Source organism: Nelumbo lutea, chromosome 4 (assembly GCF_056320005.1).
Source record: "Nelumbo lutea isolate HS-2025 chromosome 4, American lotus-T2T, whole genome shotgun sequence".
In the NCBI taxonomy this organism is placed as follows: domain Eukaryota; kingdom Viridiplantae; phylum Streptophyta; class Magnoliopsida; order Proteales; family Nelumbonaceae; genus Nelumbo; species Nelumbo lutea.
The window spans coordinates 94,557,403-94,571,697 of record NC_142687.1 but is presented as its reverse complement, the minus strand read 5'-3'; the positions used below and the strand labels follow the sequence as shown (position 1 = coordinate 94,571,697).

At 39.5% G+C, this 14,295-nt stretch overlaps 1 protein-coding gene across 2 annotated transcripts in view; it reads right to left on the bottom strand.

Moving 5' to 3' along the window:
- LOC148861933 (Zincin-like metalloproteases family protein) overlaps nucleotides 1-14,295 on the bottom strand; it is a 57,142-nt gene that overhangs the window by 14,026 nt on the left and 28,821 nt on the right. For both annotated transcript variants that reach the window (XM_088986433.1, XM_088986434.1), the window contains 6 exons: nucleotides 9,146-9,265; nucleotides 8,893-9,018; nucleotides 8,563-8,718; nucleotides 3,372-3,488; nucleotides 2,072-2,197; nucleotides 1,911-1,978 (listed from right to left, as the gene is read on the bottom strand). In XM_088986433.1, the coding sequence (XP_088842559.1) occupies nucleotides 1,911-1,978; nucleotides 2,072-2,197; nucleotides 3,372-3,488; nucleotides 8,563-8,718; nucleotides 8,893-9,018; nucleotides 9,146-9,265 (713 nt within the window). The remainder of the gene's footprint in view (nucleotides 1-1,910; nucleotides 1,979-2,071; nucleotides 2,198-3,371; nucleotides 3,489-8,562; nucleotides 8,719-8,892; nucleotides 9,019-9,145; nucleotides 9,266-14,295) is intronic.

The window sequence follows — 14,295 nt, the reverse complement described above, 5'->3', positions numbered from 1 at the left end:
TTATGTATCACTTTCCTAGTTGACCTTCTTCTCATTTTCTTCCCTTTCCTCTGTCTATTGCTGAAATCCCCAACTTTCTCCTCTTCCTTTCACAAGAAGCTTGGCCAAATCAGCACATAAGGCTTTCTACTCCTAGTCGCCTATTTCATCCTGATTTGTAATCACCTCCCCTTCTACCTCTAACTTTGCCACAAAAATTTTCTGCCTTCTTCCATTTGCTAGATCATGGAAAAATCTAGTATTTCCATCACCTTCCTTAATCCACTGGTGCCTTGACTTCTGTCTCTTACAAATCTCTCTAAGTAAGACAACCTTCAAATCCTTTTTCAATTGTCTTCTCTTTTCCCTATTGTGTTCATTCATGATTCTTTGAGATTCCTTCTCATCCAATTCCTCAATACAAGAGATTAAATTCAATTTTTATTCCTCAGCTCTATCAAATTGGTCCCTATTCCACTTCTTCAATTTGGATCTTAGCCTTTGCAACTTCTTATGAAATCTTACCCCCTTCCACTTTACCCCCCTAACTCTTCATCCCACCATTCTTTTATCCCCAAAATCTGGATGTGTTAGCCACATGTTTTCTAATCTAAAAGGTCTGCGTCCATTAACAAATGATTGGAGACCTATCTTAATGGGGCAATGGTTAGAAATGACCCTAGGCAGAGCTCTAGAAAGATTCCCCAGTGACATTCCTAAGCTAGGTTGAAGAGAAACCTATCCAATTTTGAACATAAGGGGTTTTCTTGGAAATTAGACCATGTCAACCTAACTTGCAAGAGTGGGATTTCCTTTAGTTCACAATTTTCTACAAAGCCAAATTTCCTCATGCTTGATGTAATTGACCATGAAGGATTACTAGTTTCCTTAGAGAATCTTATGACATTTAAAATACCCTCCCAGGCACCAAGGACCATTCCATAAACCTTGAACCACAGACAACTCCTTCCACAATTCATTCCTTTATCTATAATTGTTAGGGACATATTGCGACAACTCCTCCACCGGTTCCACTACCTCATCCTTCCATATTGCGACAACTCCCCTTGAAGCTCCCCTTGACGAAGCCAAGGACCAGCTTACTCCCCTTGATCTCCAAAAGCTTCTAATCCATCTTCCATCCACTTTAGGCAATTTTGTTTCTTGCAGCACTACAATATCAGCTTTTTCCCTCTTCAATAAATCCTTAATTGCTCTCCTCTTTCTTGCACTCCCCAACCCTCTCACGTTCCAACTTGTAATTTCATAGATACTCTTCAATCAAGAGCCCGTCTTAAACCCAACATTTTACCTAGAGATCTTCCTCCTCTCTCCCCTTCCACTAAACTCTAAGTCGCCCTAAATGTCAAAGATTAATCTCTTCACTTTGGTCACTTTTTTGCATTTTCTTTTTCCATTTTTCCTCCAACTTCCTATGATATACTTTCACTTCACCCTTTTCTTTACTTATTCCACCTTTCCACTTTTCCTTTTCAATTTTTGGAGTCAATTCAATCCCTTTACTACCTTCCTTTTTAAATTCCTCTTCCTTCTCACTAAGCAATCCCTCCCTCTGAGTGCTCTAGTCTACATACCCTTCCCTCCTAAAAAATTTTCACTTTTTAATTAATACTATGTTAATGTTTTTTTTTTTTGCATTTTTTGAATTATTTAGTAAGTTTGCGCCTTGCTTCAAAAAGGTGTGCCTCATTTTGTTCCTTGTGCTTTTAAAACACTGAACCAGGCAGCCAAACTACTGAACTAGGAACTACAAGCCCTGCAGTATTATGTCCAGTTCAGCTTTCAAAGCAATGGTTCTCTATAAATAGTATCTAGGACAAGCTTAAATTTTGGAGAACAAACTAAATAGCAGGCTAGCAGCTAATAGCTTCTCAATTGACATATAATAACTAGAAATGTATTCTACTCACTCAAAAAGATTTGCAGGTGTTTCAGCTAAATCAAGGACCACTCTGGTACCTGAAAAATGTTGGTAATCCTACAAAAATCACTAATGGGATTATCAGAAACAGAAAGATTATACAAAATTTGTAACTTGACCTTTAAGCAGTGGTCAAGTAGGAAAATATACCGTTCTTGAAAGAAGAGAATGAAGAGCATGTCCAAACTCATGGAACAGAGTTTCTACTTCCCAGTGGTTAAGCCTCGGAGTTGAAGAACCAGCTGAAGCCGAAAAATTGCACACAAGTGCTACAACCTACAATGTACCATATAAAAGTGAACCTGACGGCAAAGATGTACTACATATTATATTAAGTTTAGTTAAACCCATGCTTTTCAATAAGTAAGCAGAGAATAATCCAGGTACAAATTTTAATGTGCCTAGCAAAGAAAAGTTGGCATTCTAATGGTATGGAATCTAATCTAACTATAAATCCCTTTTTTAGAGAAAAAGAATAATTTTGTAATAAATATCTAGCAAAATGCATACATGAGAGGATGTACATCAATGTACAGAAATGCATAACAAAATCCCACCCCAATACTAATGTTTAGGTAGGTAAAGAGCTGTTACCATGCAAAAAAATGCCCATTAGAGTTTAGACCCACAAATCAAGTAAACCATCTGCCATGAAGTTGGAAATTTCTTGGAGTACATCATAATCATATTTCAGCTGAAATGGAAGCCAAGGCATCTCTAACTTGATTATTAAAATGAGTGAGATGCCAAGGGCCTCTTCCCATGCTTTGACTCCAACTACTGGTGTTTGCTAAATCCCATTCCACTACTAGAAAGTAACATTTGCTTGTTTAGCAATCAAGGAACCCTTAAGGAATGCAAGGACTTCGTTTTTGAAGTTCCGCCACCAATGGGACTACCAGATTCCCAAAACATGCTTCAATCAGGTCTTGCAAGAGAAACTGAGAGGGATGACTGCAGTCACTCTACCAATCTTGCCCACTTCAGACAGCTAGATGGTAATCAATTCAGCTTATCAGGCAGTGCTCAAAAGCAAAGAGTGGTCCAAAATTATAAAATTATCCACGCTAAATGATCCTACTTGAGAGAATATTTGGCTCTAGGGGAAGAACACTGGACACCAATAAAGTTTACACTCCTAATGAGCATCAGGTAGTTCAGGTGTTTGTGAATTTTCATGATATGCCAAAACTAATACCACCCTTCATATGCTCCGGTATTGCTTGACAATACTACTGACAGACACCATAGTAGAATGTCTTAGCTCTTCTGTGGAGATACAAATGATGCGATACAGGAAGAATGTGATTATCAGTTTGCATAGAGTATCTAATGGTCAGATCCAGTAAAGTGGAGGATGTGGATTAATAACAATAAAATAGAACAAGCAAATAACAGCAGTTGGAAGAAACAGAACCTAGGTAAGGGTTCAAAAGGGCTTTGAACATACAGGAAGTTGGTAATCTGTCTCAGAAATACGACGTCCACCTTTAATGGCAAAATGAGCACAACCTGGATATTTGCCCTCCCTGGAGTACAGATCAAGGTACAGATACCCCAAATCACCCTGAGAATACAAGTACAATTCCTTAAGCATATATAAGCATATTTTCTCATAATTAATCAACAATGAAAAATAATAGTTCAAGAATATCTGCAATAAACACTATTCTGTGTGGAAAGGTAAATACCTAGAAAGCACAAACAGAAAACTTGAATGATTGAATCCACTGACAAAAGTTTATTAAAAAAAAATCCATTGACATAAGAAAATCATTGTTTATGAAGGCAATTGCATTCCTGTAGTCAAAGTTATCCTGATGGGATATATGTACTTCATTTAGGCATAGATTATAAGCCCTGGTCCCAATTTGCTAGAACAATGAACTTCTGCATAGTCCCCTGTAGCACTGCTCTGCTCTGGTAGGTCCGCAAAAACTTGGGGTCAGGCACAACCTAAACCTGGTCAGTCCAACCCTGAAAAAAGAACAGGATTTGGTCGGGTTATCCATGACGTCAGTTCATGGATAGGTTGTAAACATCAACCCCGTCTAAAAACAGGTTGGGTTAGGGGTTGAGACCTAGGGAATTCAATCTAATGCAAACCTAGTACTGTATTTTATATATGTGATATATAAGAGAATGCCAGCCTACAGCATGATGGAGCAAGATTAGCTACCTACCTCTTTTTTATTTTACACACTTTGCCTCTGTTATTAATTTCTTTATAAACCAATAAGGGCATTGCGACCACCTAACATTCCATCTAATGTCCTTTTGTCCATGTGGGTGACAAAATTCTGGCAATCAATAATCTTATTGATAGAGACAAGGATTTGAGAAATGCTTGCATGCTTTGTTCCTGTTCTTTAAATCTACCTAGCATCTTCTAACCGATTGCAGATATTCATCCTTAATTCTATACCAATTCATCAAGTTGTTTTGGCGGCAAAAGGTCATTCCTGGTAACCTTCAGACTTGAATCAACCCTGTGAAATCTTGCAACTTTTGCAGTTCATTGGCACATTTTGAAGGAGAGAAATCTACAAGATCTTTAAGGGAGAAAGTAGTAAGAGACTCAAAGGCATATTGGCATAATTGAAAGAACAATCCTTTTTTCTTGTGCAGCCATATTGAAGGATTTTGATGAGCCTTCCTTTCTCCACTAATGTAATGATTGGGAGAATCTTACTTTTAATCCTTAGTTAGGGGTGGTTGTATTATCTGTGGTGTAATTCTGTAAAGGCCTAGAGCCTGTTGCCTGATTCTCTTGTAGGTAGGTACTGGTTTACAGTGTGTCCTCTTCTCTCTGTTCTTTTTAATAAATTCGTCTAGCTATAAAAAAAAAGGGCATCTACCATCGTTTTACAAAAGTTCTTAAAACCCACTAGAAAAGGTAAAGAGATGAAAGCATAGAAGAGAAATGAGAAGGATAAGAGAAGAAAGAAGATGAGAGGTATTCCCCCACCCTCCAATGGTCTCAATTGATCCTTCCTTCCCAAGAGGATTACTGACTGTTCTAAATAGATGAAGCACCTATGCCAACATAAAAATGTGTAAGTATTCATAATGGCTAGAAATAAACCATGACAGCAAGAAAGTAGGCACCACAAACTGGGGAAGAGCAGGACCACTAATCTCTAGGTCCAGGAAATTTATTTGGGCTTCCGTATTGGATAGAACAGTGATCATTGATCATCTCCTGACTAGAGGAATAATGTTGGATTATAACAGCTGATTTTGTGGCCAGGGAGGGGGACCTGTCCCACACTTTCTGATTCATTGTAGCTTTTCTCATGCATCTGATCACATCTGTTACAATTATTAAGAGGCAGTCTTGACAGTAAATCTGATTAAAGATTACAGAAAAAGAGAAGAGAAGAGAAAAGGAGAGAAGAGAAGAGAAGAAGAAAGAAGGATTGAGGCAATGGAACAGTGCTGGCAGCACCAGCTTCATTATAATATATAGGGCGAAAAAATAAGAAGGGAAATGACCCTTGTGCCCCTACCAAGTGATGGTACAATAATAGATTAAAATAAAAAAGGCTTTAATCAGCCAAACAGACTCTAACAAACATAAAATCAATTATTTCAACACTCCCCCTCAAGTTGGAGCATAGATGTCAATCATGCCCAACTTGTCACACAAATCATTATGCCGCACATAATGAAGACCTTTGGTGAAGATGTCTACAAGTTATTCTTCTGAGCTAACATATGGGGTGCACACTTATCCACTTACAAGTTTCTCTCTACTAAAATGTTTGTCCACTTCAATGTGTTTCGTCCTATCATGGAGGACTAGATTAGCTGCAATGTTGATAGCAGCCTTATTGTCGCAATAGAGTGACATAGGGTTGCTAACTATAAAACCCAGTTCTCCTAACAGATTTCTTATCCACATGATTTTAGCAACTCCATGAGACATAGTTCTGTATTCTGCTTCAGCACTAGACCTAGCCACCACACTTTGTTTTATACTTCTCTATGTGACTAGGTTTACCCCTACAAAGGCACAATATCCACTGGTAGACTTTCAGTCATCAACTGCCCTTGCCCAATCAACATCAGTATATACCTCCACCTTTAAATGTCCATGTTACTGGAACAACAAGCCAGCTCCAAGAAACTTCTTGAGGTATTTGAGGATCCTCTCTACAGCTTCAAGGTCAGTTGTCCTAGGATTGTGCATGAATCGACTAAGGACACCCACTGCATAAGCAATATCAAGCATGGTCATAGACAAATACAAGAGTCTCCCTACAAGTCTCTAAAACTTCTTCACATCTTTCAAGAACTCTCCCTGACTATCACCCAGATAATGGTTAGGTTCAATTGGTGAGTTAATTGGTCTCACTCCCAGTTTGCCTATATCTTCTAGTAGATCTAGTACATATTTCCGTTGGAAAATAAAGATGCCCTTGTGAGAGCGGGCAACTTCAATTCCAAGCAAATAACGTAAGGGGCCTAGATCTTTCACCTCAAATTGAGTGGCTAAGAACTTTTTTAGTCTCTCTATTTCAGCTTCCCAATCTCCTGTGATCACTATGTCATCCGCATGCACAATTAGATCTGCACCCTGATGGACCAAGGCATAAACCTCCTGAACTGATGGCAAGTCTTTACTTCCCAAGATCTGCACCCTGATGGACTCATATGAAGGATTCAGCCCCAAGAGGAAGGCAAATACCCGTTGCTGAGATACAAGTGATTTGTATGCCTTTGCATCCTTATCAGACTTCCAGTTAACATTCTGATAGTGATCAATTTCTTTCTATATCGATGTCAGATCTGAATAGTACACCGAGAGACTCCTTTCCCCCTGGTTGCAAGTGGACGATTCAACTTGCAGTTGGTATATCTTGGCATAGTGTCTCTGTTCTGAATAGGTGGACTTTGCTTGTTCCCATATTTCACAAGCAGTTTCAGCCCACATAAAAGTTTTTCTCACTTGTGGCAGCATAGAAACCAAGAGCCAAGGCATCACCATACTATTTTCTTGGTTCCATCTATCATATTCAACACTTCCGCTCTTTGGTTCCTTCACTTTCCCATTGATGTATCGTATTTTTCCCCTAGCAGTGATGTAGAGTTTTATTCCCCTAAACCATTCAAGGTAATTCAAACCATCAAAGGGAATAACAGTCATGGGGAAACTCATATCCATTCCCCCACTTACCCCATTTTGATTTTCGGAAATCCCTGAAGTAGCAGAATTCTTAGAAGACATGGCCAACATAGAATTTTTTATCAAAAAACTTCAACTTAGGATCCCTCCTTATATCAGAACAAAAAGCTCCACACACAACAAGTGATTAGTCCACCCACACTGCAGTTTTTGGACTTAATCTCAGCACAAGACCAATACCAATTTCCAGAAAAAACAAGATGACAGATATGATTTTCAGACCTGTACGGAGTAGCAGTCCCAGCCTACTAGTTTTTTCAAAAAGTCTACAAGAAATAATCACAAGAGGAGATCCCTACACACAAGGCATCAAGCCAACAAGTAGAGAAAACAGGTCATACGTGACCTACAGCAACCTTTCACAGGTACAGGATCACATGATCCAAAACAAACAGAGGAAAAACCTCACAAGGGTGTGCCAACATTCAGTGATTCAGGTCCATTCGTTTTCCTCTTGGTACACAACCAAGGGAAGAGAAGAAAAGAAAAAAAATGGGGCGGTACCAGTTGCAGGTCTGATTCGATCAACCCAAATGTACTCCTCTGTTCTGCCCAGATTCAGCAGCTTGGAGAGGACACTTGATCGCCCAGATTCAATGGCCACGCTCTGATACCATCTTGACAGTAAATCTGATTAAAGATTACGGCAAAAGAGAAGAGAAGAGAAGAAGAGAGAAGAGAAGAGAAGAAAGAAGAATGATTGAGGCAATGGAACAGTGCTGGCAGCGCCAGCTTCATTATAATATATAGGGTGAAAAAATAAGAAGGGAAATGGCCCTTGTGCCCCTATTAAGTGATGGTACAATAATAGATTAAAATAAAAAGGATTTAATCAGCCAAACAGATCCTAACAAACATAAAATCAATTATTTCAACAGGCAGCAAGTAACCCCAGAAGATATGGCAGGCCTGATGCCTTCATGGCAATGACAGTTTCAGCATTTCAGCAGTTGAGGTAGAATACTTTGGAATCTGGTCTTTTGCAATGTGATGGGTGGTCTGGACTGAACAAAACAGCAGAATATTTGAAGACAAAATTACTAGCAAGGAGGTGGTGATGGAAAAGGTGGAAAAAACAATAATCCGTTAGACCAGTATCATAAAGGAATATTGCGGCTTCAGTCATGGCAAATTTGATTGTCACTGGATAAGGATCATCTATGGTAATGATTTTATAAGTATAAGTTGCAATAAGTTTATAAGGATGTAATCCCTTGTTTTTAATTTTGTTCCAGATGTCTCTTGGAATAGTTTGAGGCTAATGCATCTTTTGTTCATTGAGGGAACCTCTCCCTCCTTTTAATACAATCACCATTTATCAAAAAAATTATTTACTGCATCCAAATTGTATTGCAAAACATAATTACAATTCTATAAGTGAACTCTAAGTGAAGAAATTAATGTTTAACCACATAATTGCATTAGAGAGGTATGAATCAAGAAGTCAATGTACCTCTTCAGGATGATGTAGCACCATCTTAAGCACATCTGGATGCCATGATTCACCAGCAGTCAAGGGAATGCTATAAAATGTTGCACCAAACAATGACTCCACCAGAACTTTTAAACCCTCAATACACTGAGATAAAGGAAAATATGATGCTACAACCTGCCCAAAATAGCAAGAATAACAATTATCTATAAAATCCTGTTACAGGAATGAATGAAGAAAAGGGTTGAGTATTGCATGAAAATAAATAAGCATATCCAGATAAAGGTATAAAGCTAGAGTTTTCTGTCCAAAGTGGACAACCTGCATACTAAATGGCAAGCATAGACTTACTGAAGAATTCAGGTTGTAGGCAGAAGACTTCATCATCCCTGTAAAGTAAGCTTCATCCCATGGTTCTAAATCTTCATTTCTTTGATCACATCTTTTCAATTTAAAATCCCTAATTGTTTTGAACTCCTAGAATGTGAAGAAACATCAATGAAGTGCAGACTGCAGAAACATCAAAAAAGATCTCCAACCAAAGAAAGAGGTAAGAAGTACCAAAAATTAACATCATAAGAAGTACATAAATAAGACAGAATACCTCATCAGCCTTAGGTCTGACAACAGTACTTAAATCAAGCAAAAAGGACATCACAACATCTGGTGATGAAGCCATGTTTGGATGCACTGCAAATTCAGCATAAGATTTATACCCCATTATCTGCATCCATTCTAATAATATCAATGTCTTATAACTCCAAATACACTAGTCCACTAATTATGTATTGCAACAAACTGAGATACACTTCCTATCCTAGAAACAAAAAGATAATGAAAGAAATAAATGATAAAGTGGTATAAAGTCATATCATCACCAAAAGAAGCATCATACATGACAGGTCAAACAATGCTATTATTTGAGCTGTATCTTTATCAAATAATGTTTGAGTCATGTACATGATATTTGCAACATGAGGTTTTGAGCATTCAAAAGTTAATAGACTTGTGAAGAAAAATTCATTAATCTGCTCTCCAATTTAATTGTGATGCAGAGAGCAGAACTTCAAGATGCACTCCTTCAAATTAACCTCTTTAAACGCATCATTTGCCAAAGGTCCCAAACATAAATTTGTTTTTGCTACTTAGTACATACCATTAGTAATCGAAGTATTCTCTCTCTCCCTCTCTCTCCCTCTTGTATGTGTGGCCTCTTGACCTTGGCATTCCCACTTCCCTTTTGCCAAAGGTCCCAAACCATAAATTTGTTTTTGCTACTTAGTATTTACCATTAGCAATCAAAGTATTCTCTCCCTCCCTCTCTCTTGTATGTGTGGCCTCTTGGCCTTGGCATTCCCACTTCCCTTTTGTCACAAAGCAGCTCTGTACCATGATATGTATCCTTTTCAGTCCTTCAAATGTATATGTTATTAATCCAAAAAAAGGTACAATTACCATCTCTTAATATAAAGAGCAAGTGTTTTCTATTGAAACTCTAGAAACCAAATCAGACGTATTCTATCTGGTAGTGAAAAAATGAAGATATATTAAAAGGTCACTACCCAAATGTTGGTCCCAAATATCTGATGTCTTGGGAGGTGTGGACCGGATACAGACCTAACTTTTGGCATTTTTGTTTCTCACAAAGTGGCCACCCTCAGACTTGAACCTGTGCTCTCATTCTTGCCAGCCCAAAAGTTTATCACCAGATCAAGCAATGGTCCTTTGAGAAAAAGAAAATCTAATAAAAAGAAAAGTTACAATCACACACTATGAGAGTGTTGAGAAAACTCTTGACAGTGTGGCCGGCCAGAGATAAGAGGAAGAGAAGAGAAGGAAGAGAAGAAGAAGAGAAGAGAAGAGAGGAGAGAAGAGAGAAGGTTTTGCAATGTAACAGTACTGGCGGCGCCAGTCTTTATTTTACTATATATAGGGCGACAAAAATAACAAGGGAAAAGACCCTTGTGCCCCTGAGTACAATAACAAACGTAACAGAAATAAAAAACGAAATAAAAAAAACACTTTAATTAGCCAAACAGGCCCTTACATCTGCAACTAAGTTATTTTAACATTATTCTAACACTCCCCCCTCAAGTTGGAGCATAGATGTCAATCATGCCCAACTTGTCACACAAATCTTTGTGCCGCACATGATGACCTTTGGTGAAGATATTTGCAAGTTGCTCTTCCGAGTTGACATATGGTGTACACACTTCTCCACTTTCAAGTTTCTCTCTGATAAAATGCTTGCCCACTTCAATGTGTTTCGTCCTGTCATGCAAAACTGGATTAGCAGCAATATTGATGACAACTTTATTGTCACAGTAGAGTGACGTAGGATTGCTTACTGCGAAACCTAGTTGACCTAACAGATTTCTTATCCACAGGATTTCCGCAACCCCATGAGCCATCACTCTATACTCTGCTTCAGCACTGGATCTAGCCACCACACTTTGTTTTTTGCTTCTCCACGTGACAAGGTTTCCTCCTACAAGGGCATAATAACCACTAGTAGACTTTCGGTCATTGACTGCTCCTGCCCAATCTGCATTAGTATATACTTTCACTTTTAAGTGACTGTGTTTCTAGAACAACAAACCAACTCTAGGAAACTTCTTGAGATATCTCAAGATCCTCTCTACAGGCTTAAAGTGAGTTGTCCTCAGGCTGTGCATGAATTGACTAAGGACACCCACTGCATAGGCAATATCAGGCCTGGTCATAGACAAATACATCCACTGAATCAGATGGTTTTACCCCCAACTTGCCTGTATCTTCTAGTAGATCTAGTACATACTTCCGTTGGAAAATAAAGATGCCCTTGTGAGAGCGGGCAACTTCAATTCCAAGAAAGTATCGTAAGGGGCCTAGATCCTTATCCTCAAATTTAGTGGCTAAGGATTTTTTTAGTCTCTGGATTTCAGCCTCCCAATCTCCTGTGATCACTATGTCATCCACATACACAATAAGAGTTGCAATTTTACCTTCACCTCTTTTCACAAAGAGGGTATGATCTGACTGGCATTGTTTGAATCCCATCTGTTTGACTGCTAAATGGAACTTACTAAACCAAGCCCGAGGTGATTGTTTCAACCCATATAGGGATTTTTTTAACCTGCACACCTTTTGTTCACTGCCTTTGGCACAGAACCCTGGGGGTTGGGCCATGTACACTTCCTCTTCCAAGTCACCATTCAAAAAGGCATTCTTGATGTCCAATTGGTGAAGATCCCAGTCAAGATTTGCTGCCAAGGAAAGGAGAATCCGGATAGAGTTCATCTTTGCTACTGGAGCAAAAGTCTCTGCATAGTCCACTCCATATACCTGTGTGAAGCCTCTTGCTACCAGTCTAGCCTTGTACCTTTCAACAGTTCCATCAACTTTGTGTTTCACTGTGAACACCCACTTGCACCTCACTGGTTCCTTCCCTTCAGGAAGATCTACCAACTCCCAAGTACCATTTTTGTGTAAGGCATCAATTTCTTCTTGCATTGCATCTATCCATTCAGGTTTTGACAAAGCTTCTGCCACAGTCTTAGGAACAGGGACACTATCCACAGAAGAAAGAAAGGCACGGTACGGAGGTGAAACATGCTCATATGACACAAAATTAGAGATAGGATAATTAGTGGTACAAGATCTAACACCCTTTCTCTTAGCAATAGGAATATTAAGATCATTGGTGACAGGGGAATCAACATTTAAAGGAGCAATGGGAGCAAGTTTACCTGGCTGATGAGACGGATCTGCCTCGGGTGAATCCGATGATGTTGGTTGCATAGTGTCCGGCTCCACGGCTCTTGAACTCTGCTGGTTCTTATGGCGATGATGAAAAACCTGAAACGGAGGAGGATCGGGTAAAGGAGGTAGTTGAATCTGAGTCGTCGCCTGTTTCTCCTCAACCCTACTCTCCCCCTGAGGAGAAACTGAGAAGAACGGTTGACTCTCAAAGAATGAGACATCAATGGAAACATAGTACTTGCGGGCAATGGGATCATAGCAACGATATCCCTTTTGAGATGAAGGGTAACCAAGAAAAATACAAGGAATAGCCCGAGGGTCAAGTTTACTACGAGTAAGTGATAGGTTGTGGACAAAACAACGACACCCAAAAACATGCATCGGAAGGGTGGACAGCGAGGATGTAGAGAACAAGAGCTGATGTGGGGCCTTATACTCTAGTAGCCGAGAGGGCATGCGATTGATGATATATGCCGCACACAATACTGCAGCCATCCAGAACTGTTTTGGCACATTCATATGAATCAGCAAGCCACGAGCAACTTCGAGAAGGTGATGGTTTTTTCGTTCAGCCACACCATTTTGTTGGGGTGTCTTGGCACAAGAGCTTCGCTGAAGTGACCCACTCGAAGCAAAGAACTTCGTGAGATCACTATGGAAATATTCCTTTGCATTGTCCGACTGGAAGATATGAATTTCCGTTTGGAACTGAGTGAACACCATGCGTTGAAAACCTTTCACAATTTGTGGCACTTTATCTCGAGATCGCATAGGGTAAACCCAAGTGTATCGAGAATAATCATCAAACAAAGTAACAAAATACTTATAGCCAGCCGCAGTAGATAGAGTAACAGGGCCCCAAACATCAAAATAAACAATATAAAATGGAAATTCAGGTCTTTTATTTCGTGAAGGTAAAGAACTTCTACGATGCTTACTCAACTGACAAGTTTGACACTGTAACTGACTCACTGACAAGGACTCAAACAACTTTGGGAACATAACTTTTAACGACTCAAAAGAAAGATGACCTAAACGACTATGCCATAAATAGGCCTGACTCTCACTCGACAAACTTGTGGACTCAGTCGCCACTAGACCAACATTATTCTTCAACACGTAGAGACCATCCACCATGCTTCCTCTACCAATTGTCTTCCCCGAGATCAAATCCTAAAACACACATGAAGACGGAAAAAAAGTGACTGAGCAATTCAAAGAATGAGTAAGACTACTAATGGACAGCAAACTAATAGGTAATTTCGGAACGTGCAAGACATTAGGAAGAGTAAGGCCAAGTGAGAGAGATATGGTGCCTCAACCAGCTATGGTAGAAAAAGAACCATCAGCTAGTCTTACCTTATCTCTCCCAGAGAGAAGGTTATATGTCTGAAACAAATTTGACTTACCGGTCATGTGATTTGAAGCTCCAGAGTCAATAATCCAAGGAGAATCAGTAGTATGAGATGACACATGGAAGGCTGTGGCATTACCTAATGTAGACGCAAATGAGGTAGGAGTAGGCCCAGAATCCACCTGGCGGAGAGTCCTACCATACAATTCCAAATGTTCACAGAAGGAGTTGATAATATCTTCCTTAGGGTCAGAACCGGGATGTCTCTCCTGAGTTACGGAAGGACTAGTCTCTATTGATGCCATATTAGCTGAGTTATACCTTTTTTGATTTTGCTGGCCTGGTTTCTTGCCCTGATCTGGTGCTGACTTCTTACCCAAATCCTATGCCCATTTAGGTTTTCCATGGAGATCCCAGCATGCATCTTTCGTGTGTCGTGTCTTCTGGCAGTGAGTGCACCAAAACTTGCTTTTATCTTCTGATTTTTTCTGAGTGTCACCCCTTTTAAAGCTACCTCCAACATTTGTATCTGAATTTCCCCAGACAGCTAGGGCAATTGACTCCCCTTCTACACCATTCATCACACTTCTTCTACTTTCTTCCAACAGCACCAAGGCATACACCACCTGGACTGATGGCAAGTCTTTACCACCCAAGAT